General features: G+C 51.6%; 1 protein-coding gene across 13 annotated transcripts in view; it reads left to right on the forward strand.

The window, feature by feature from the left end:
• Positions 1-1,531: 1,531 nt before the first annotated feature.
• FMNL2 (formin like 2) overlaps positions 1,532-23,595 on the forward strand; it is a 112,269-nt gene continuing 90,205 nt past the window's right edge. For 9 of the 13 annotated variants that reach the window (XR_007204727.1, XM_048309168.1, XM_048309163.1 and 6 more), the window contains exon 1: positions 1,533-1,709. Coding sequence is in view for 12 of the 13 variants with exons in the window: in XM_048309168.1 (XP_048165125.1) it covers positions 1,593-1,709 (117 nt within the window). In the remaining variant the exon portion in view is untranslated. Of the gene's footprint in view, positions 1,710-23,595 lie in introns of all 13 variants that reach the window. The other 4 variants (XM_048309172.1, XM_048309171.1, XM_048309173.1 and 1 more) reach the window with 2 other exon arrangements.

Genomic DNA, 23,595 nt, shown 5'->3' on the forward strand with positions numbered 1-23,595 from the left:
TCCTGGGCCATGTCCTGATGTTCTGTGGGCAAGGTGGGGAGTGAGCCAGGACAAGGTGTCGCTCCCCATCCCAGTTATGGATGTAGTATGTCTTTTTTTTTAATTGGAATGAGCACATTTAATTAGTAGTGGCTTTAGAGCTCACACAGAGAAAAGCTGCCTGTCACTTCCATGGGTTTCCACTGCAGGATTGCATGTGCTGCCACACAGGATTCCCAGCGCTTCTGCGGCAGCTTCCTAAGCCGTGCCTCTGGCACAACTCCTATCCCAGAGAATGTAAATTAAGGAATGGTCATTTTCCAAACAGTGATGCTTATCCTCTTGCTTTCCCCCCCAAATTAATCTCCATGTGGATCATTTCCATGGCCAGGAATTTCCAGGAGGGGCAGCAGCACGAGTATTGTCATGAAGGTGAGAGCTGAGTGAAAATCGTTCTTCCCTGGAAGGATAGTGGAATGCTAATAGGGGACAGTGGGATATGGATTGGTGGAGATGACAGGAGGGAATTACATCTTGGACTTGGGACTAAACCAGATGTGAGCACAGCACAGTCACCAAATGGGTTGATGGCATCTCCCAGGGGCAGGGTTCCAGGCTCCTCTTTCCTATGCAACCCTTGCATTCCTGGGATGCTGAAACCCCACCTTGGAGAGAACCTGCAGGAAACGATGAAGAAATGGGGGATAACACCTGAGGAATGGGCAGGTTTGACACGCTGGGGAGGATGAACCTCCTGATTATGCCCAGGCGGCTTCAGCTCAGTTACGGATCTGTTGGGGTGGTGAATCCATGGAGATCAATCACCCTGTTTGTCCTGATTTCAGTCACTCGGGATGGGGGCTGTGGGGACCAAGCGGGGCCACTGTCCTTGGGCACCTTTTTGGTGAGCAGCAGGAGCATGGCTTTCCACAGCAAAGGTCTAGAGTTAACCACAGGATCACGGAATCCCAGATGGGTTTGGGTTTAAAGGGACGTTACAGTCCATCCCATCCCACCCCTGCCATGGGCAGGGACACGTCCCACTGTCCCAGGCTGCTCCAAGCCCCAATGTCCAGCCTGGCCTTGGGCACTGCCAGGGATCCAGGGGCAGCCCCAGCTGCTCTGGGCACCCTGTGCCAGGGCCTGCCCACCTTCCCAGGGAAGGATTTCTCCCGAATCTCCGCTCTCCCCCTGCCCTCGGTGTGAAGCCATTCCCTGTGTCCAGTCACTCTCGGCCAGTGCCAGCGCGGCCGCCGAGGCAAAATGGAGGCGGCGGGGTCTCCCCCACCCCCTTCCCCCCCTTTTCCACTCTCTTCCACCCCTTTCCAGGCATTCCCACCCTCGCCCGCGTCCCTCCCCCGGCCGGTGGCGGGACTACGAGTCCCATGGCGCCGCGGGCCGGGGGCGGAGCGGGGCTTTGTGCGGGCGGCATGCGGGGGAGCCGCAGCCGGGGCTGGAGCCGGAGCCGGAGCGAGCCCGCCCCGGGGGGAGGAGGGCGAGGGCGGCGAGCCATGACGGGCGGCGGCGCCGCGGAGCGCCCGCGGTGGTAGAGGGCGAGCGCGGGGCGCGGAGCCCGCCCGGCGCGGGGCGCGGAGCAGCGCGGAGGGGCCGCCATGGGCAACGCGGGGAGCGTGGACGCGCAGCAGACGGAGCTCAGGGCGCACAGCGTCCCCCTGAAGCTGCCCATGCCCGAGCCCGGCGAGCTGGAGGAGCGCTTCGCCGTGGTCCTGGTGAGCGCCGGCCCCATTGTCTGCGGGCAGCGCGGAGGGGCCGCCGGGGAGGAGCGCGGCGGGGGAAGGGGGGAGCGGCGAAAAGTTGGCTCGGGAGCCGGGGACGGGCACAGGTGGGCTCGGCCGGGCGGTGCCGCCCGCGGGACGGGGCCGCGGCTCTTTGTCTCGGCAGCCCCCCGAGGGCCGCCGTGCCCCGGCCCGGGCGGATCCCGGGGCCGGTTCGCCCGGCGCCGGCGGAGCGCAGCCCGCGGGCGGCCCCGGGGAGCGGGCGGTGCGGGAGCTCGGCCGGGGACACCCGCTCCTTCTCCTCCGGGGGACACCCCGCTTCCGCGCCTCCCGGGACACCTCGGGCTTTCTCCTCCGGGGGACGCGGCGGTCCTTTTTCCCCGGGACGCCCCGGTCCTGTCCCCCCACCGGGGGCACCCCGGTCCTTCTCCCCCCGGAACATCCCGGGTTGTGTGCGGGGCAGCGGGGCCGGCGCTGGGCTGCCGGGTTTTCAGTTCAGCAGGACGGGTCGGTGTGTGAGATCAGCTCTCCGGGAAAGGGCTGTGCTTTCCCTGGGCGCTTCCCTGGGCAAACCTCCCGGTTCCTTGGGGTACCCAGGCGGCGCGGCTCGATGGTCGCGCCCCATCTCTTCTGCCGTGCCTTTTTCACTTGGAGCCACGTTTGCGTGTGGAACAGGGGCTGGGGGAGGAGGGCGAGCAGCTCCATGTGCGTGCCATGCCCTGCGCTCGCTGTAATGCCACGGGAGCCCGGCACGGCGAGAGCTGCCGGAGTAATTCCCGTCTCGCATCCCAGAGCCGCCCCCCCGCTCCGTGAACCGCTCCCGGCGCTGGGCGAGGATTCACAAACTGGTGTGTGTTGGGGATTATTTCTGGTTAGACCCAATTAGATTATCATGTCTAAGAAAAGAATAAGCCTATTCAGTCAGGAACCCCCACTGACGAGCCAAATGGCGAGTGAGATGTTACGATTATTAGGCACAGTGGAAAAAGCCTGGTGTCGCGTTGCTCTTGTCGGGGAAACACGGGGTCGTGTTAGAGACGGGAGATGCTCCCACAGGCGGCACATGGCTCGGAATCGAGTCTGGATTCATCTTTAACTACTATAAGGGCTCCTGGCTCCGTCTGCGTGCGTGGTCTGCGGGAGGAAATCGGTGGGTTTGGGTTAGGGCTGATGGATGGGATCAGTAAAAGGCAGAGACGTCATTTGGGGAAGCGTTAGAAACGTGTAACGTAAATATGGGAGATAACAGCACCCAGCCTGTCATTGCCTGAGCTGCTTGAAAGCAGTGGATGGCCTCTGGTTTTAGAAGATGGTCTTCAATTAAGGCTCAGAGTTCGAGTGCTGCAGCTTTGCTGGAGGGAGAGGCCGGCCATGCAGGTGGACAGTCTGTACAAACATGGTGTGGGATGATTTGCTCCCGTTGGTTTCTTCTCCCACTGGGAGAAGCTGCAAGATGGGGCTCAAGCACCACCAAAAATCACCTTCCTGCTGTTCTTGCAGCCAGCCGGGGATGGCTGATGTTGCTGCGGCTTCCAGGAAATATCTGACCGGTTTATGAAAGAATAAACTGCCAGGCTGTCATTATTTTGTTTACTCTGTGGCTCTGAGGGAGAGATGACTGTGCCACTGGTCAAACCCCAGAATGGGGCAGGCAGGAGAAGTGCAGGGATTAACGAGAAAGGAACGATTAGGGGAAAAACGATGAGGAATGTTTTCTGTGGGGAGAGAGGATTAGTCAGGAGATGCGAGTATGAAGAAGGAGATGCTGAAGGTTATAAGACTAAATCTCACCTATTTTATGTGCTGTCTTAAGAAATTAGCCTGGCACAAGCGTTGCTGGCACACTCAGAGCCCTGGTGAGGTCCTGGCGGGCTGTGCTGACAATACCAATTTTCATGTCTCTAATGAAATTCCCAAGGCTGATTTGGACTTTGATGAACGTGTTGAGTTGTTGTGTGCAGCTCTCGAGTCCTCACACTGGGAGGGCTGTGTCTGTTTCTGTGTGGGGAGGGTCCCTCCTGTGTGTTTTGAAGTTTTATTCTCTCCCCTCGTGCAGAGCAGGGGGCCCTGGCCCTCCAAACCACGAGGAGAGCACAGGCTGGCTGTGATTTCACCGTGAGTGCCGTGACCACAACTGGTTTATTTTTTCCACTTCAAACATGCTGTCCTGAGCTTCTCCAGGATCTCTGGAGTCCCTTCAGCGAGGGGATGGTGTGCCTGGAGGTGATGGACGCGTGCCAGCTTGTGTTTGCTGGGTTGTTAAAGGAGTTTGTGTTGAGGAAGGGCTCTGGTGAGGTGGTCTGTCCACCTCGAACACGCACGGTCACCTCGAGCACACACAGTGACCCCCCTGCCTCCTGATCCTTCCTGAGGTACATAAATTGCAGGACATGATGGGCACTGCTCCAGGTCACATTTTTTTGGGTGAGGTTCTCAAATCTGTGCTCCTCGTGGCATCGGCGTTCCCAAGGATGTCCTGAGCCGACCGGAGGGCCAGTGATGGCACTGGCTGTGTCACCCCTCCTGGTCTGTTGGGCAGTAACATCAGGGTTTTCCCTGTGGATCTGTGTCTCCTGGTGCTGTTTTTGGCACTGCTGCAGTAGATGTGCTGCCACGGTTCATATGTTGAGTCTGTGCTGGTGAGGACTGGGGTCTGTGCCTGTGTTCCAGGAAGATGTGTTTATGGCGTGCACTTCAAGGAGGAAAATGTGGAGGATAACCCAAGAGAGATCCAGGTTTCAGTCTGTAAGCTGAGTGTTGTTTCTTCCATCCTCTCAAACTGATGGGAATTCTCCCCTTTTCCTGTGAAATAATTCCCTTACTCTCAGGGTTACACAACCATGTGAAGTCCAGGGAAGTAGTGGCGTGGTTTTGCCACCGAGTTCCTGACTTGCCTGTGTTGGATCCCAGCTCTGGCTCTGCCTCTGAGCCTCCCAGCACTGGCACATCCCCTTGGGAACATCCCAGCCTTGTCCCTTCCCCAACGCTCTCTTCTCCTCGGCTGTGTTGGACACGTGGGCATAAATCCTGAATTCTGCTAGCCACCCCATGTCTGTCAGAGGAAACCACAGTTCAGCAGAGCGAGGGTGCCAGAAGTGTCCGTAGACGCGGTGGCACCGCTGCTGGGAGCCGTGGGAGCGAATCCCGGATTTCCAGCTCCTGCAGCAGGGTGGTCTCCCTGAACCCAGAACGGGGCTGTGCGTTTGCAGATGCCACGTGGTTTGGAGGAAGCAGCCAGGCCAGGCTTGGCAGGGGAAATCGCTGCCTAATGAGCTGTGATTGACATAATTTGACTGCTGGATTACAAATCTGCGGTGAGGTTAACAGGAAATATCCTCTTACCCCTCCGAGTAGGATCTGGGTGTACAAAGGACTCCTCTGTGCCCGCTGCTGTGGGGTGGAGGGCTTGGCCAGAGGGTGAGGGAGGTGTCCCTGCCATCCCCAGGGAAGGTACTTACCTGGAGGCAGGGCAGCACCTCTGCTTTGCCCACAGGAGCATCTTCCTTCCGCTGGAATTTCCTTCTTCGCCCTCAGTTTTGTCCGAGCGTCGTTTTCCATCCCAGGGAAGGCAGTTTGAGTGTCTCCTGCTGAAGAATTTGGAAGCTCAGTGTGAAAACTCCTAATGTTTCCCAGCTGTTTCTCTGTTCTCCTTCCTCATTGTCTATCAGATATGTTAGGCATTGTTTTATAAAATATATATATATATGGTTTAAGATCTGCAAATCATTATGAAGCACGGCATGGCTGCAGGAGATATCCGTGGGATGGGATGAGCTTCCCTGCTTTGGTGGGGCACTGGATTCCTTGTTGTGATTCCTAAATTCAGCAGAATTCTCTTGGGATGGATTTCAGTTGAGATCCTGAAATACCTGATACAAGTGGGAGTGGTACTGGAAGGTGAGAGACCCTAAAGCAAGTTTAGGAATCTTCAGGAAAAGGAGATTTGTAAAATTCAGGTCTCAAAAAGACCTGTGGGGTTTCCTTGTTGAGGCCTCAGCTTTGACAGGCTCCTGCCACTGGGGTTTTTCCACGAGGTCTCCTTGAAGTGATTGGGGCAGTGACGCTTTTGCTTGAATAAACAACCTGATAAATCACAATGTTAAATGTATATATTTCAGAGGGGTTAAATGTACAGCAGTGCTGGGTGGTGACACTTCTGCCCAGCTGCTTTGTCAGGCAGGGGGTGGCATTTTTAAGTTTTTCCACCCAGACATGACAGGAGAACATTTTTTGTAAAAGTGATTTTTTCCTTGCAGTGTCTGGAATACGAGGGTGCTGTGGTGCGTATTTAGCTGCTGGTAACCCTGCTAAAATTAATTGCAGCTCCTGGAAACCTTAAAAAATGGCTGGGCTGATGTAGATGCATTTATTTTTCTGTGTACCGTTTCTCCATGCCAAATAATCCCATTAATTTGGGTGATGGTGGAGGGATGAACCCTCTAAATTACACATTAAATTTTGTCTAAGATGAACAACAGCAGCTCAAGCAAAACCTCTGCCTTTACCTTTAACCTGCACCATCCTCTTTCCTCAGAGCATTGAAGCTTTATCAAACATCTCCATCAGCTTCCTTAACCCTGTGTGCAAGGTAAAGGGGCTTTTATTGTTTTTATTTTGTCTCCGCGAGCAAGGTCATGCACAAGCTGGCCCCGAGGTGTGAGATGGTCTCTTGTGCACTACTCCACGTCATGGGTGATGCTAAAGAAAGAATTGGAGAGGTGCAAGATGAAATTCAGAGTTTACAAGGTGGTCTTAAATAAAACAGTAGCTCTTGAGGGGTTTTCGATGGGTGATTGAATGACTTGAAGCCACGGGTGGCTGCCTGCAGGCTTTCATTTTAAAAACAGAATCACTTTAGCTTTTCCTGCTGCATGAGGAGGTATTAAAGGGCACAGAAACTTCTCCCCCTGAACAGCCAAACTCAGCAGAACGCAAACCCAAACCGTTTGATTTCCTCACGTGTTTTCAAAAGTACCTTGGTGTTTTTACTGTATTTTTGGATTGTTGGACAAAGACTCTGAATTATTCAGGCAACTTCTTACAGACTCCAACCCCTTTTGGAATAAAACATCCATGTGAAGGTGTCTGTGGTAGTTACCAGCCCGTGTCCTGTGCTTGTGTGGCTGCTTTGGAAGGGGAGTGTTTTCCCCTGCTGGAATTTTGGGTGCTCCTTCCAGCTGCAGAGGGGATTGGGCTGGTGTTCCATGTGGGATCAGCACCACCCCTGGTTTAACAGGGTCCAGGCAGTCTCGTGCTCTCATTTGGAGTCCAGCACCTGCTGAATGAATGAATTTTCCTTCCCAGTCTGTCAGAAGAAGTGGTTTAAATCTGTCGCCTTGCTCTGGAGCTCGTCAGGGTGAATGACCCTGCAGGAGTAGCTGGTTTTGTTTTCCTCGTTATCTCTTGCTCAGGATCCATCCTAAAATGAAACCAACCTTTGACATTCACTTTCTGATTTTAGTTTGGTCACTGGGAGGTTACTGAGAGGCAAACCTTGTGCCATCCCTGCGTTTTTCCCCAAACACACTTTTAGTTTGGAGCTTTCTGTTCGTTTTCCAGGCTGTTGCTGTTCTTCCAACTCAATAGTGGGGAAGGGGGGATGAATACAGCCCAGTGTTCCCTCTGGAGGTGGAAAATCCCTGGGACTGGTGGCAGTTTTGCTTTGCTTTGCTGACCCAGCCACGGCTTGTGACACTCGCTTTGGGCTTCTGGAGTGGCTGGGAAGGGTCCTGGGGCAGGTTTGTGCTCCAGGGGCACCAGCACTGCTGTGCCCGGGTGAAAGGGCTGGCACTGGTGCCCACTGTGGATTTATGGCACAGGGAATGTGAGGCCCCTTGGGTTTTGCTGCAATTCCTGCTGCACAAGCTGTTGTCAGAGTTGGTGATGTCCGTCAGGAGAGTTTGGTGCCACTTTTGCATCTCCCACTGTCCCAGGCTGCTCCAGGCCCCAGTGTCCAGCCTGGCCTTGGGAACTGCCAGGGATCCATGGGCAGCCACAGCTTCTCTGGACACCCTGTGCCAGGGCCTCACCACCCTCCCAGCCAGGAATTCCTTCCCAATATCCTGCCTAACTTTGGTGCCTTGGAGAGACACCAAGGGCAGCCCTGTGGGCTCCTGCTGCCATCACCAACCCCTTCTGCCCCTGGACCACCAGGACACAACCTCTGAAAAGGCACAGAATCCCAGGATGGCCTGGCTTGGGAGGGACCTTAAAGCCCGTCCCGTCCGTCCCCTGCCATGGCAGGGACACCTTTCCCTGTCCCAGGCTGCTCCAAGCCCCAATGTCCAACCTGGCCTGGGACACTGCCAGGGATGGGGCAGCCACAGCTGCTCTGGGAGTAACCCGGATTTCTGGGATTCTGTGGTCCATAGCCAGCCCTGCCTCTCTCCTGGGCTGGCCTGGGTCTGGCAGGGCAGGCTGGCACCTGGCTGTGCCCGGAGGAATCCGTGTTGGAGCTGTGGCACCGTGACCCTGCACGGAGCTCAACTGGAGAGCTCTCCCCGGCACGAGAACATGAATTATGCAGAAGATGCTAATGCAGCAGCACTTCAGCACCAGTGTATTTGTAAGCATCTGGGCTGCCTCTTGGGTTTGAATCGAGCACTTTCTGATCAGGATCAAAATGCTTCCCCGTGCAGCAAGCCAGGCATGAGAAGGGCTTGGTTTTCCCGGTCCCCTTCCGTGTCCTCGGGAGGTGCGGGGACAGCGGGAGGCTGGAGCTGGGGCTCTGGAGGGTTTTTCCTCTCTGCTGGGAGGTGTAAATGGGGTTTTTCTTTGGTAACCATACAACTGGACTTTCAAACCAGCAGAGCAGTTTGCAGTGTGCTTGCAGGCAGGGGTGGTGATCCGGCTGCTCGGCTGCCGGGGGATTTCCATGGTGAGCAGCGTGCAGCCACATTTTAGACAAACTCAGCTTAATTATTGTTTTCTTTGTTTGGAGGAGTCCATCTGGGAATTCGGCATGGGAAATAAATGACACTGACTTGTTCAATTTGATTTATACTTGGGTTGGAGAAAATCTCTACCCCGAGCCTCCAGCAGTGCAGCATCCCTGGGGCCAAAGGGCTCGGGCTGGTCAGGTACCAGCACTTGGAGCTGCTGGTGCTTAAAATGTGGGAATTTCCCATTTATCACATCCTGATTTCAGTTCTGGAGGGTCAGTGTAGTGAAATGAGCAGGTTTTCATCATTTCATGCCCTTTCACCAGTTGGCCCCAGGGGCTGTGCTCCCGCCCATGTTGTTGCTGAGAAATGCCGTGCTCCCAGTTAGTTCTGCTCCAGTTTAGGTTGGATCTCAGGGAAAGGTTCTTCCCCCAGAGGGTGCTGGGCACTGCCCAGGCTCCCCAGGGAATGGTCCCGGCCCCGAGGCTGCCAGAGCTCCAGGAGCGTTTGGACAGCGCTGCCAGGGATGCCCGGGGTGGGGTTGTTGGGGTGTCTGTGCAGGGTTGGACTGGGTGGTCCCTGGATCCCTTCCAGCTCAGGATATTCCCTGATTCTGTGACCTGTGGGTGGTGAAAGGTATGTGATGTGCACCCCTGTTTTAACAGAGCATCGTTTCACTTGCACTCCTTGCTCTGACCCTGATGTGCTCTGCAGTTCCAACAACCCAAGATGCACGGAATTCCGTCCGGATATACTGGAAAACACAGGCATTAATCTGTCCCAGGCTTTGCCTCTTCCCAAAACAACGCCTTTCACGAGGGTTTCAGTGCAGCAAGACTTGGCTAATGTATAACCTGTGTACGCTGTGCTCTCAGTAACATATTGCAGAAATCCAGCATGTGCTGCTTTTCAGTTTACCCCGGGATCTCTTTAACAAAACAAGCGTTTGTCTGCGGGGACTGCGCAGCGTTAAACATACATTTGGGGAGGATAGTCATAAAGCACCAGAATAGGGGCATTGTCCTGGAAATGAATGCTCCTCACATGAGAGCTGGGCCATGCTGGACCTCCAGGACTCGGCAGTGCAGCTCTTGAGAGCGGCTGTGTGTCCCGGATCATGAGCTGGAGCCGTGCCCGGCGCTTCCCGACGTTGGAGAGGCAAGCGGGGACACCTCGGCACGGCGGCTCTGGGAACTGTCCTGCTCCTGGGACAGCACTCCCAGAGCCTGGGCTGGGCCCCAGGGAGGGGTCCCGTGGCAGGAAGATCCATAGGAAAACTCCCAGAGGTTACGACTTCCCTCGTCATGTTGCCTGAGCAGCACAGAGCAGTGTTAGCCATGGAGGGACGGGACACAGGGAATGGCTTCCCACTGCCAAAGGGCAGGGATGGATGGGATATTGGGAAGGAATTCCTGGCTGGGAGGGTGGGGCTGGGCTGGAATAGAATTCCAGAGCAGCTGTGGCTGCCCCTGGATCCCTGGAAGTGTCCAAGGCCAGGCTGGACATCGGGGCTTGGAGCAGCCTGGGATAGTGGGAGGTGTCCCTGCCCATGGCACTGGATAATCCTTAGTGTCCCTTCCATCCCAAGCCTCTCTGGAATTCTGTAGCTCCAGCCTCCTGCCTTTTCAGAAGCTGTGTGCTGGTGGCCCAGGGGCAGAAGGGGTTGGTGATGGCAGCAGGAGCCCCCAGGGCTGCCCTTGCTGTCCCCAGAGTTTGTGGGCAGCTCCAGCCGCTCTCCCCACGTGGGTGTTGGCTGAGGGCAGGATTTGCTCCAGGACAGAACATTCCTGAGCCTTCCAGAATCATACGAAGAAATTTTAGATTTTTTAGTGTGTGTTTGGGTGTTGTGAGAGATACCTTAAAAAATACAAAAATTCCTTTTTTTTTTTTTTCCCCCTTCTTTTTAATATATATTATTTGGCCAGAAATCCTTTACTATAAAAGGACTTGGGGCAGCTCTAGATTGTACATCTGTTCCTTGTTTGTCTGCGAAATGACTGCACAGTGGAGGCCAAAAGCAGAGAATAGAGGGTTGTACAAATTGGCAAAGTTGCTGAAGTCTTTCAGAAGCCAGTAATTACAATGAAGAAGCAAATTGTTCAATCCAGAAATCCTGGCTGTTCATCCATCCAACATCCTGGCGTGTCCCCCTGTGATTCCCCTTGTCCTGCTTTCCAAAGGACAGAGAACTATCCCAGGCCCACGTGGGGCAGGTTTGGAGCTGGGTGGGTGGCACCGTTACCCAGAGGGTCTGGGAGGTGATGGGAATGGCTTGGCTGAGTTTATGCAGCACTTTCCTGACACAGGTTCCCAATAATTTAGTGTGTTTGGGAGTGCTTCAAAGGCCTCTCTGCCCAGCTCTGAGCCTTGCAAGTGCAGATGATCAAATAAATTAACTATCACAAATATTTAACTTAAAGCCTGCTCAAACAGCAGCTTTGATGTCGAGAGTGTGTGGGGGAGCCTCTGTGTGCCCGTGCACTCTCACAGGGACCCTGGGTGAGCGTTGAATTTGTCTCTCCTCTCAGATATAAGAAGCCTAAAGCTGGAGATGTAAATAATTATTAATTACATTTGTTATTCCCCCTCCGTGGGCAGCAGGGACACGGCGCTGGTTGGCATCGGGGTGAATTATGGCACAAGGAGTTTTATTGGGAAGCTGATGGAAAACAGATTGAACAGTGCAGTCACACTTTCAGGGGACTGTAGGGTTGGCCATGCCATCCCTACAAAGACCTTTGGCTCAGGAGTGATTTGCCATGGCACTGGTGCCAGGTGTGGGCACAACTCTCTCCGGGTAACCGGAATCCATTTGACGTCGGGATAATTATTAAAGCTCCGTGGGTTGAGCCAGGAAGTGTTTGGTAATTAATTTGATCCTTGTGTGATAGCAGCTGCTTACAGGTAGCTCGGGTGGATGGCTGTGAGCTGTTGGCTGAGAACTGCAGCTTCCTGAAATAGTCTGGGAGTTGTCACGGCTTCCCGATGATCCGCTCGCGGGGAGTTGTGTCTGAGAGCTCAGCTCTGCTCCGTGTCAGAGCTTCAGCTGCAGATTCCTGTTCTCTTGATCATCTAAATGAGTATCTGAGTGTGGCAAATGCGCGGTGTTCCTTTTGCTAAGTGAAACAAGAACTTCTGTGCTTGACGGGCGTTTTTTAGCCATGAATTTTTCAGGAGCCTCTGGCAGTGCTGTGGAGGAAGGTGAGGAGTGAGAGGGGCTTGGAGCAGCCTGGGATAGTGGAAATATCCCAGGGGTGGGATGGGATGGGCTTGAAGGTCCCTCCCAACCCAAACCATTCCGGTATTCCACAGTTCTGTGCCTGAGCAGACGGATGAAGTGCACAAAACACTGTGGGGAAAACGCTTTGCTTCTTAAATTTTGGTTTTTGTCTCCTTTAATATGAGACCCTGTGGGGCCTGGGATGGTCAAGGGTGTTCTCCTTGTTACTGTGCTGACCACACCCAGGAGAAGTGGGAGATTCAGCTGACTTGGATCAAATGGCAGAAGAATGGGGGAAGAGGAATTTGGGAAGCTGAGTCTCAGACTGTGCACGGATTAGAGGGGAATGACCTTTCAGCTCAGCCCACACAGGGCTTACAGGGTCAGGTGTGTGACTGGTGACCTTTTCTCCTGTCTGAGGCAGCTCTTGCTCACTCTGACTCTGCAGAAGCTTTGGGACCATTCCCAGCTCTGCCTTTGTTGGCCATCACTTGGTAAGGGAGCAAGAGGTATTTTCCAGAAATAAATCTGTGCCTATTCCTGGAAATCCAGCCTGTTCTGAGCAGAAGGCAGGTGGGCTTCCTCCGTGCTAGGGAATGATTCTGTCAGATTTAAGTGCTTCAATTAGATCATAAAAGAAATTGTGCAAGAGTTCCCATGAGCTGAGTCCTTCCCTGCTGAACACCAGGATCCCTGTTCCCTCAGCAGCGAGGGGGATGCAAATGAATTCCTTGTTCCAGAGGGCAGGAAAACCAGCCCTCAGTTTTCTCCTGCACCCTTGGATATGGCAGATCCAAGGTATCCTGAGCTGGATTTGCAGGGAAGAGGAGGAATTGGGATACCTGCAAACACCAGCGAGGCAAAAATTGATTAAGCATGAAATTCTTCTCTGGCAGTGAATTCTCTGCTGGCTCGGGGACAAAAGGTTGCACAACTGAAAGGGAAAAGGAATTTTATTTGGAAAGCTCAGAGCTATTGTTTGTTTGGTTTTGCTCGTGTTTATTTTCTGTCTGATGGCAGATCTTTGTTAAAGGTGAATTATCCCTTCTGTTCAGCAAGTGGAGTGAAAACAGCCCCGATGCACTTGTGAGGCATTCAGGGAATTGTTGGAATTGTTAGAATTGTTTGAGGTGCTCCGAGGAAGTGCTTGGGGATACTTGAGGTGCAAGAACCCGAGTGTCACTTGTGTTTCTTGTTCTGGTATTGGAACAGCCCAGACAGTACATAAATAAATGTACAGAGGCACTGAAGCATTACAAACAATGCCTGTTATAATATTTTAAGTTTGACCTACAGGTTTATTTGGGTACCATGTCCCAGCTGCTGCTGCTGTGCCAAAATATTTCCCAGAAAAGATGTGGAAGAAGAAAAGCTCCTTCCCTCTTTAACACTGGGAAAATTCAGATTTGGATTTATTCCAGCTCAGAAGTGATGGGTTTGGGAATTCTTGGTGAAGAAGATGTTCCTGCTGTGACAGCTCAGGGTCTGCCCCAGGGCCACCCATCCCTGGGCTCCCAGGACAGCCACGTTTGAGCTCTTTGGGGCATGACGATTTCCTGCAGTAGGGCCTTTCCCACAGAGATACCAGGGAAAACAGGGAGTCCTTCACTGAGCTGTGGAGCTGCGTAGCCAAAACACTGATTAAGGGCTGGAATGGGGCTGCCTTATCCCGCCGAGCTTCCAGCGGCGCTGACCTTGTGCTGGGGGATGCCACATCCATGGGGGATGCCACATCCATGGGCACGGCTGCTCTTCCTCTGGAAGCTCCATGCCCAGACCTCCAGTGCTCAGGAATGACCCCGTTTTGTTTCCCAAGGTGCCGAATTCTGGCTGTTTCCTCGTCTTTTCAATTAGCAGAGATTTTTCGTTTTCTGCTTCTTCCCTCGATCAGCAAATTTTGGGCCAAAACTTTCCCTTTCCTCCCCGGAGCTGGAAGCAGCAGCTCTTGCAGCATCTCAGTGCACCATGATAACAGTAATAATAATAATAATAATAATAATAATAATAACAACGATAAAGGCTTCAGACAGTGATTAAAAGAGCAGATTTATGGATTTTTCTGGCCAGACTCCATCCTTGGAGATGTCTGTGCGGGTCCTTCCCTCAGGGATCGCACACAGCCAAGGGGGGAGGTCGCTCCTTGGCAAAGGTGGTGTTTGTGGTGCTGTCCCTGCCCCGTTCCTGGCTCCGTGGCAGGCAGGGATGGGACATTCCAGGCCATTCCCAGTGCAGCTGTGGGAGCTCAGCCCGCTCCCTCTGCCCGCGGTTCTCTGGGAGCGTTTGGAACTTCGTGGGAGGGAATGTGGCTGGAGAAATATCAACGTGCCACGAGCAGATCTGCTTCATTAGGGAGCAGGGTTTAACTTCTTCTGCATTAGTAGGAGGCTGAACTGTGGTGTTTGTGTGCTCGGGGTGGAGGAGGGAGGGATCTGCGCGCTGTGTCTGAGCAGCAGGGAGCAGTTGGGTAATGTGGGATGGAAATCCATCAAAATGGGAAAGATGGGGAAAAGAAAAACCCCCGAAAGCTGGGTCTGCTGTCCCACAGCCACCCCTGACTTGCTGGGGGAAATCCTGGCTGGAATGCTGTGCTGAGATGCACAGGAGTGGCTGTGGGAAGTGATGCCAGTGGCAAGGGTAGCTTTAGGTGGGATACTGGGAAGGAATTCCTGGCTGGGAGTGTGGGGAGGTCCTGGGACGGAATTCCCAGAGCAGCTGTGGCTGCCCCTGGATCCCTGGCAGTGTCCAAGGCCAGGCTGGACATTGGGGCTGGGAGCAGCCTGGGACAGTGGGAGGTGTCCCTGCCCGTGGCAGGGGTGGGATGGGATGAGCTTTAAGGGCTCCTCCATCCCAAACCAGTCTGGGATTCCGTGATTCCTCTTCAGGGGATGCTGTGATTTAAGGAGGGGGCATTTCCCTGTTCCATCACTGCTGCACTTCCCTGGTCTGGCAGCTGAGGATGCCCAGTCTGTGACCAGCCCAGTGATCTCTTCTACCACGTTTTTCTCATGTTAGGATTATTTATTAGGAATATTTTCCCACTCTCCATCTCCTGGTTTTTGTCTGGAGCAGCCTTTCCCAGCAGCTGGGATCTCTGAGCAGTGTCTCCTGTTCCTGCCAGGAGAACCCAGTGTCTTCCCATTGTTCCCTGGTGTGTTTGTGCAAATCCTGTGTAGCTCTGATGCCATTTCCCCTACTTTTGTGTCACATTCTGGTATCTGGAAAATGTCACCAAATGTTTCAGCTGCATAAGAAATCAGAATAGAAACCTTTGGTTTTGGGTGAGCTGCCTGCCATCGCTGCTCCCTCAGGGTTCAGGATCCCTCGGGGAATGCTCTGGACTTTTCCCAGTGCAGGACTGCATCCAACAGGCTTATCCAGGTGTTAGCACAGTCCCTCAGTTCCCATGCAGCACTGGAACTCCTGTAAAATAAGAAAGGCTTTCTTTTACTCTAAATAAAACAAGAGCTGCACTTACAAACCTTTCTGAACAGACTTTTCAGGTTGCATTTTACACTGGATACTTTCCTTCCTTCCCTCTGTTCAGTGCTGAACCCCTCAGCTGTCATGAAAACAGAAAACTTTCTTTTTTTTTTTCCATTTTAATAGGCAACATCTTTCTCCCAGAGTCCCTGGGTTGTGGTAGCACCACATTGTGCAGGGTTTATGTTTCATGAGCAACCATTTCACTTGGTCATACCCAATTTAAGTTCTAGGCAGTTTTTTACCCGTCTTTCACTTAATAGTTAAATCATCTGGAAAACAGATTTGAGTTTTTACATTGTGTGGGTTTTTTTCTGAGGTAAAACCAGTCTGAAAATCACCATAAGTGCTCTTCAGTGTGCAGGGCTGGAATGATGTCCCCCCTCAGCGTGGGATACGGCAGGAACAGTTTAATAGTTTTTAAAATTCAATGTAATCAGGGCAGTGCCTTGGGTTTGGCTGTCAGTGGTTGATTAAATGCCACAGATTGGTGCTTTTTACCTTCATGTGAGAGTTTCCCTTTCCTTAGAGCAGCATTCCAACCTAAAATGGGATGTTATCAAATCCCATAGATCGAATCCTCAAAAATCCCTTTTAGACATCAAGTGATTCCTGTGAACTTCTGAATCAGGAAGCCAAGGAAAGCCTGCAATGAGACTGAATAAACTCCATTATCCCAGTATTTGTGCATAAGATGAATGGAATAATAGGAAAAGCAGAGCTTTGTGCCTGGATCCCATTTCTTCCTGGGAAATGAGTTGGGAGAGTTGAATGGGATGGAGACAGTGCTTCCAGCAGAAGAATTGATGCTAATTGACAGCTGATGGATCAGCAATTTTCCAAACAAAAATGGGGAGCGGGCAGCCTCACGTTCTGCAGGCTGAAATGGGATCATTTGGAGTAGAAAATCCAGGGAGAAACAAAGCACGAGCCCATTCTGATATAGCAGTGGAGTGCTAAAAAATGCAGGAATTGTGTAGGATTGGGTAATCTGACAGATCCTCGTGGGATGGTCAGAAATGCTGCTGCCCCAAGCCAGTCACGTTTCTCGCCCAGCCAAAGAGATTTTTGTCTCTGGAAATGTCTCATTTCTGGAGTGACTTCCAGCTCTCCAAGTAAAGTGTTATTTTTGTCTTTACGTAGGAATATTAGAGCTGGAATTCCAGCAGAGGTGTTGGGATTCATGAGGGATGGATGCCTGGAATGGGTGTTAGATGAAGATGCTTTCTCTTGAATGTCAGTATTTAGGGCAAAGTTCTGTGATGTGGTTTTTAGGAGGTGATGCAGGAAAAGGCCTCTGGTCCTGGGGAAGGAGCTGGGAATGAAACCAGGATTCCTCGATCCAGGGAGTTACTTGGGAGCTAGGGAAGAGCAGATGTCCTTGTTGGGTGCTGTGTGCCAGGTTTTGTGTGCTAGGGGGGCTGCAGAGTGCAGGTGAGAGACTGAAGTTCCTGCTGAGCACAGGAAAGGCCAGATAGTTTTAATTTCGGCTTTTATCACCCTGGTGCTCTTGGTAGGAGATGGAACTTGGAGCAACCTCTGCTGCCAGCACAGGGGACAACCCTGAGGTGACAACCCTTCCTCAGTGTAGCCCAGAGAGCTGCTGCTCCCCAAAATCCCTGGAGAAATGCGTTTATCCCCCAGCCTGCCCAAGGGATCATCCAGGAGCACGTGGATGTGTGAGGAAGAAGCTGGGATTGTCCTCACCAGGGTGGTTGTGCAGCAGCACGATGGCTTTTCCCCTTAGCTGCTTCTGAGGATATTCTAAAGCTGTTAAAAGCAGGGGGGAGAAGGGAATTCAGCTGTTCCCAAGCAGTGAATGACCTGTTCTGTGGTGTTTAATACTCACCTTCTTGGGAAAACAGTCTAATACTCACTGTTCATCACTTGCAGCACAACTTGGGCAGTTCATTTTAAGGTTTGAGATAGAATAGATTTGCTGTTGTCTCATCCCATGTGTTGAATTTCTCCGATTTATTGATCTCAGACACCCTCTTTTCATTCTGTTGTTTTGTGCTTGGGAAAGGATATTTTTCCTTCCCTTTTTCTTCCCCATTTGGAGCCTGGTGTGTGGCAGGGCATCCCTGACTCCTCTCACACTTTCTACACCTTTTTAAGCGCTCAAGACTCTTGAATTGTCAATATTTTTATGCCTTTTTGGATCTGGTTTTGTGAAATCCTTCCTGATGCTGGAATAATTCATGTTTACTGTTGTTTGTGGCACCTCTCACCTCTTCATATTCTCCATCCCAGCAGTTTATAGATTTTTATTCTTTTATGCGTTACTCCAACCTGAATCTGAAGGTGGAGGAGTTTAACTCATCCCATCTCGCTGTATTTTGAGCCAAGGTGGTTGGTGAGCCCAGAAAATGCTCCTTTATTTTTGTGTATTCCCTTCCCATGGCCACCTCCCTTCCAGTGGTTGTCTCCTTCTTCTCCTCCTTCTCCTCCTTCTCCTCCTTCTCCACCTTCTCCTCCTTCTCCTCCTTTCTCCTCCTTTCTCCTCCTTTCTCCTCCTTTCTCCTCCTTTCTCCTCCTTTCTCCTCCTTTCTCCTCCTTTCTCCTCCTTTCTCCTCCTTTCTCCTCCTTTCTCCTCCTTTCTCCTCCTTTCTCCTCCTTTCTCCTCCTTTCTCCTCCTTTCTCCTTTCTTCTCCTTTCTTCTCCTTCTCCATCTGCAGTGTTTTATCTCTGGTCTGGCCTGAGCTAGGAGAGCTTCTTTTCCATAACTTAATCTCCCTCTGCCTAAATCAATCCAGGTTTTTTTTGCTTGCAGACAATATTATCCCTGCTTGTCTGCATTCAGTATTCCACAGGTTTGCCTGCATGCCCCTTAAGTAGCTTAGGGATAAAAATGAGGATCATTTCCCAGTAATTTCCTGGTGACTCAATTAAGTTTTAGTTGTTTGCAGTAGTTCAGTGCCAGGGTTATTTATGGCACGATCAGCCAGGAAGTCTCTGAGGAGCCTGGAGCATTCCCGGAGCTTCCCTGGATGGGAAGGAGCCACCACGAGCTCCTGGCAGGAATGTGCTGACCAGGAAGGGTCAGCTGTGACTTGGAATCATGGAATGGTTTGGGTTGGCAGGGACGTTAAGGATTTTCCAGTGCTACCCTCAGGTTCCTTCCACTATCCCAGGTTGCTCCTGCCTGGCCTTGGACACTTCCAGGGATGGGGCAACCATCTGGGAATTCCATCCCACCCTCCCAGCCAGGAATTCCTTCCCAATATCCCATCTAACTCTGCCCTCTGGCAGTGGGAATCCATTCCCTGTGTCCTATCTGTCCCGTCACTCTATCCCTGATCCAGAGTCCGTCTCCAAGGGATTTGCATCTTGCAAGTGCATCTGGAAACCCAGGATATTTTCCCATTTATAGCCAAGGCTCAGCCTGTCTTTTCCCAGTGGGCTGGCAGCAAGTTGGGAGCCAGCAGGGAACCACTGAGCCAGGCAAGGCTGCTCTCCCTGCACCATTCCCGTCGGATACGGCTCTGGCTGCCGTTCCCTTTTTGCTGGAAACCAACTTAAACCCAGCCTAATGTAAGGACGAGTGGCTCTGGCCCACAGATGTTTGACACGGATCATGCTGCTTGTCTTTATTCCTCAGCTGGGGTTAACTCCTGGACTCTGGAAATTAAAAACGGGCTTTTTATTGCTCCGGAGGCCGCGTTGTGGAGCTGGAGCCACGGGTGGATGCAGTGGGATGAGCGCTGGAGCACCCAGCAGCTGCCTGGGGAGCAGCACAACGTGCAGCAAGAGGCTGCATCCCAACGAGATAAACACAGCTTTGTGCTTGCCCTGGGGGCTTTGGAGCCGGGCTTCTCCTCCCCAGCCTTCCCAGGAGATGGAAATTTACACAAATGGGGAATATCTTGGTCGAGCACTCCCAGCAATGCCCTTCCCTGCTTGGTTTTGGAGGAGAAATCTCCATCAATTCCTTTGGAGGCAGGAGCACTAATGGCACACGGCAACTGCAAAGCAGCAATAATCGTCTTTCTGGGCATTCATTTAGGGAATGGATTGGAAAAGCTTAGGAGGCCTGAAATCCAGGATGTTTCCAGGCTCAGCTTTCCTGTTTGCCTGGTGCTTTTGGGGCTCACCTGGCCTTAAAGTAGGGCTTTGCCAGACCTAGACTGACGCAGGAATGGATGCATAAATATAAGCATGTATAATTAACAGTTGATTGTGTCATGCTTTTATTATGGCAGTATTTGGAGTACTAATAGTTGAGGATAATTAATCCAATTGAATGGGTGTCCTTACAAAAAGCATCCCAGCAAATGTTTTTTAATGCAGCCTAAAACCCAGCAAAACACGTGAAGTTAATTTTGGTTTTTCAATTCCTTAAACTTCCACGACATCAGCCCCAAATTTAGGCTTATCAGGGCAAAATGCTCCATGCTGAGAGCTGTTTATTGACTCTGTGCTGGAATAAATCCCAATAAATTGTAATAAATCACAGGTTTTGGCATTGTTGTTTAGGCTCAGCTGTACAGCAGGGAATTGGCACCACAGCCTTGGCTTTGGAAGCATTGGGGAGGATGGGACACAAGTGGTTAAGGGCAAAAATAAGAGAAATTCAGGGGATAAAAAGGCAGTGAGAAAGAACAGCTCCATCATTTGGGGTTGTATTTATTTATTTATTGATGCTTTGTGTGGTTTGGCCTGTTTGTAGGAGTGGAGCTGCTGGAGAGACACTTTCCCTGAGCGCTGCTTTTGGTGCCTGTGGAAGGCGTTAATCAGGAAAATGGAACTTGGGAAGTAAATTAATTTAATTGCCGTTCAGATTTTCGGCACGGGGAGGGAATAATGACAATAATTCCACTCAGCTGGAGCCCGTGGATGGCACCTCTTGGCAGGGAATAGGTTGGGGCACCCCGAGAGCGCCTGAGTTCAGAGAGTTCCTGCACTCTGGGGCAGGTTTTGCTGGGCTTCAGCCACTTTGGGACAGAAATTCCCCCCTAATTAGGCTTCATTCCTCCTCTGGCCATCTGTTCATGGAGCCTTCCCTGTGCTCCAGACCCTGCTCCGGCTCCACGGAGATCCTGGCTGGCTCTCAGCCCTTCTGGGGGCCAGAACAGAGCTGATGGGGGCTTTTAGTGCCCTGAACCTGGGAGCAGCTCCCCAAGGGCTTTTGGATGGACTTAATTCCATGTGGGCAAGAAAAAGCTCCCAAGACACCCTGACAGGGAGTTATAAACAGCTCGGGGAGACAAAGGCGCTTTCCCAGCCTCAGACTGCCTGGCTCTGGCTCCTTGGCTTTTTGGGGAATGCCAGGGCTCTTTTCTCTCCCTCTACCACCTTTTAAGCTCTGGGTTTTCTGTCCAAACCCAGCTCCCAGACAAGGAGTGCTTTTGGGATGTGTGGGGCACTGTTTTTCCAAAAAAAAAAAAAACCCTGTTGTCCTAAGCTTGGGGGGGAAATCTCTGTGCTGGTATTGCTTAAGAAAGGGAAACCAGGAATCTGGGAAGGTTTCACCTTCCTGATCTTCTGTGCCAGCCCCTAAGCCCTGCTCAGTTTGGGTGGGGTTATATTCCAAGGGACAGGAATACCCTCTGCACATTCCCTGCTTGTCCAGGTCACAGAAAACTCCCTGTGTGGGTTTATTTTCCTGTCAAATATTAGGTCTGAACGTGCCTGGAAAACTCCTGCCCCAGGAGGCTGGGGACATGTTTGATAATGATATTTAAAAAGAAATTTATATTGTTCTCTTTGCCATTGTTACAGAGTCATTTTATTCTCAGCTTCAGTCTGAAACTGAGCAGCTTTAGATGGGATATTGGGAAGGAATTCCTGGCTCTGAGGGAGGTGAGGCCCTGGCACAGGGTGCCCAGAGCAGCTGGGGCTGCCCCTGGATCCCTGGCAGTGCCCAAGGCCAGGTTGGACATTGGGGCTTGGAGCAGCCTGGGACAGTGGGAGGTGTCCCTGCCATGGCGAGGGTGGGATGGGATAATCCTTAATGTCCTTTCCAAGGCAATCCATTCTGGAATTCCATGATTGAAAGTTTTACAGTGCTGTTGTTAATTCATGGTTAGGAGCAAATCCTTCAGGAACTGAGTCCCGCACAGCTGCTTTGGGGGTGAATTTTGCTGGGAGCCCTCCCCCTGTTTTTAAGGGAATTCTCACAGCTTGAAGGCTGATACCAAACCTCCAGTGTTCTTCCCTTTTCTTCTTTTTTTGTTTTCGGTAGGAGCTTCTCTGTTTCTTTCATAACCTCTGCAGATAAAAAAAAAATGAGGGAAAGAACAAAATCAACGTTTGAGTACCCAAAGATTTGTAGGTGATTAGACACAGTGATTGTAATCATGGAATGGTTTTGGTTGGAAGGGATCTTAAATCCCGTGGGCAGGGACACCTCCCACTATCCCAGGTTGCTCCAAGCCCTGTCCAACCTGGCCTGGAGCATTCCCAGGGATCCAGGGGCAGCCAGAACACCGTTGTGGTGTTACCTTTTCTCATAAATAGGACATTGTGCCAAGCCCTGTGACTTCCAAAATCCCCATTCCATGGAAGGCTGGTGGGGTGCTGCCTTCCTGCTGCCTCGGGATGAGGGACCAGCTGGAGCAGCCACCTGCTCCGAGCCTGGGGCCATCCCTGGAATTATCAGCCAGCCCTGGAATTACCAGCCAGCCCTGGAGCCACATTCCTGGGGGCCCTTGTTCCATGCCCTGGGCTCCTGTCACCCCTGCGGAGCAGCCAAGGTGGTGGTGCCAGCCCAGAGCACTGCAGAAAATCCTGTGTTTCCAGGGTTCAGCAGTAGCAGCAGGGCTTGGCATCAGTAGGGAATGAAAGCACTTACCCTAAATGAGATCTCTCTGAAAAATACGTGAGTTTAGGGTATTTTGGGGATTTTTCTCCTTGCTGCCACCCAACAAGAGAGTGAAAAGCTTCTGTTAAGTAAATGTGAGTGTGGATTTAGTGATCCTTGATCCAGGAATGGTTTTACCATGGGATGAGCTGTGCTTTGGCCACCTTTTGTTTGTGACCATCAGGGAGTAAATTAACACTGCCCAGGGGGTCCAAACACACTTTATTTTTCTTGTTACTGTTGGTATTGCTTCATTTTTATTGTTATTATAATCATTGTTATAATTCTCTGTTAATGTAATTAATAATTACTAATTATTATATATTCAGTTAGTTTTTTGGGGTCTCTCTCAGCAGTGCTTTGAGCTGAGCCTCTCTCTTTTCCCAGTCTCTTGCAATACTCTCCCGTTTTTTAGGACATGACAGATGATGGCAAAGCACAAAATCCTTTTTTAATTATATCCCTGTGTGTCTTACAACTCCAGACCTCTATAATAAATATTTTAGGCATGCATAGGAAAGCTTTCTATACTCTAGCCTCAGAGTCAGATTTGTGTACATGCAATTCCTGATTTATTTTCAGGAAGGATGGCAATTTGGTCCCTGTGGTAGCTCCTCTTGAGTAATCAGCCTCATCCTGCATATTTCCTGTGTTTTCTTTTTTAGCAGAGCACAGCCTCTTTAGAAGAGCTCAATTTACGTTTAATTTGTGTTCAGCTCTGTGTGTATTCCTGGTCAAATTCTGGTTTGAGTTAACTTACAGACAGCTTGGCTGACGTCAGGAGGAGCTGGGTCCGTGGGGCAGGGCAGCTCTCCCTGGTTTGATGCATGTCTTGCTGTCACTTTTGCTCACGGGGGCAGATCTCTGGTGGTTGCCATTACAAGGAACAGATGCCCCTCGTTTCAGACCCGAATTTATTCCTGTCCCACGCAGATCTGGTTTGTGTCCTGGTGTTGTTGTGCTCTGCAGACGCGTTTGTGGTGGGAGGTCAGGAGTCGAGAGCACGGGCACTGCTGTGTGTTTAAATTGTGCACTCCCTTAATGCTAACATTTCCTTACTTTGCTCTTTCCATGTTTTTTGTTTGGGGTCCTTGAACTTCGGGAGAACTTGGTTCAGGTTTGCGTGTTTGGATTTGTCCTGTGTTTGGCCAAGGACAAGGGGGAACAGATTGAAACTGCCAGAGGGCAGGGTTGGATGGGATTTTTGGGGAGGAATTCCTTCTCTGCTTCCCAGAGAAGCTGTGGCTGCCCCTGGATCCCTGGAAGTGTCCAAGGCCAGGCTGGAGCAGCCTGGGATGGTGGAAGGTGTCCCTGCCCATGGCAGGGAAGGAATGGGATGAACTTTAAGGTCCCTTCCATCCCAAACCATTCCACGATTCCATGATTCCATTTGGTGATGTATTTTTGGGTGCTGGGGTCTTCTGTCACTTTGCAATGAGGTGGCTTTGCAGCACGGACTGAAGGCTGTTCCCTGGCTGGGGACAGATTGCTTGGATG

Source organism: Corvus hawaiiensis, chromosome 7 (assembly GCF_020740725.1).
Source record: "Corvus hawaiiensis isolate bCorHaw1 chromosome 7, bCorHaw1.pri.cur, whole genome shotgun sequence".
NCBI lineage: Eukaryota > Metazoa > Chordata > Aves > Passeriformes > Corvidae > Corvus > Corvus hawaiiensis.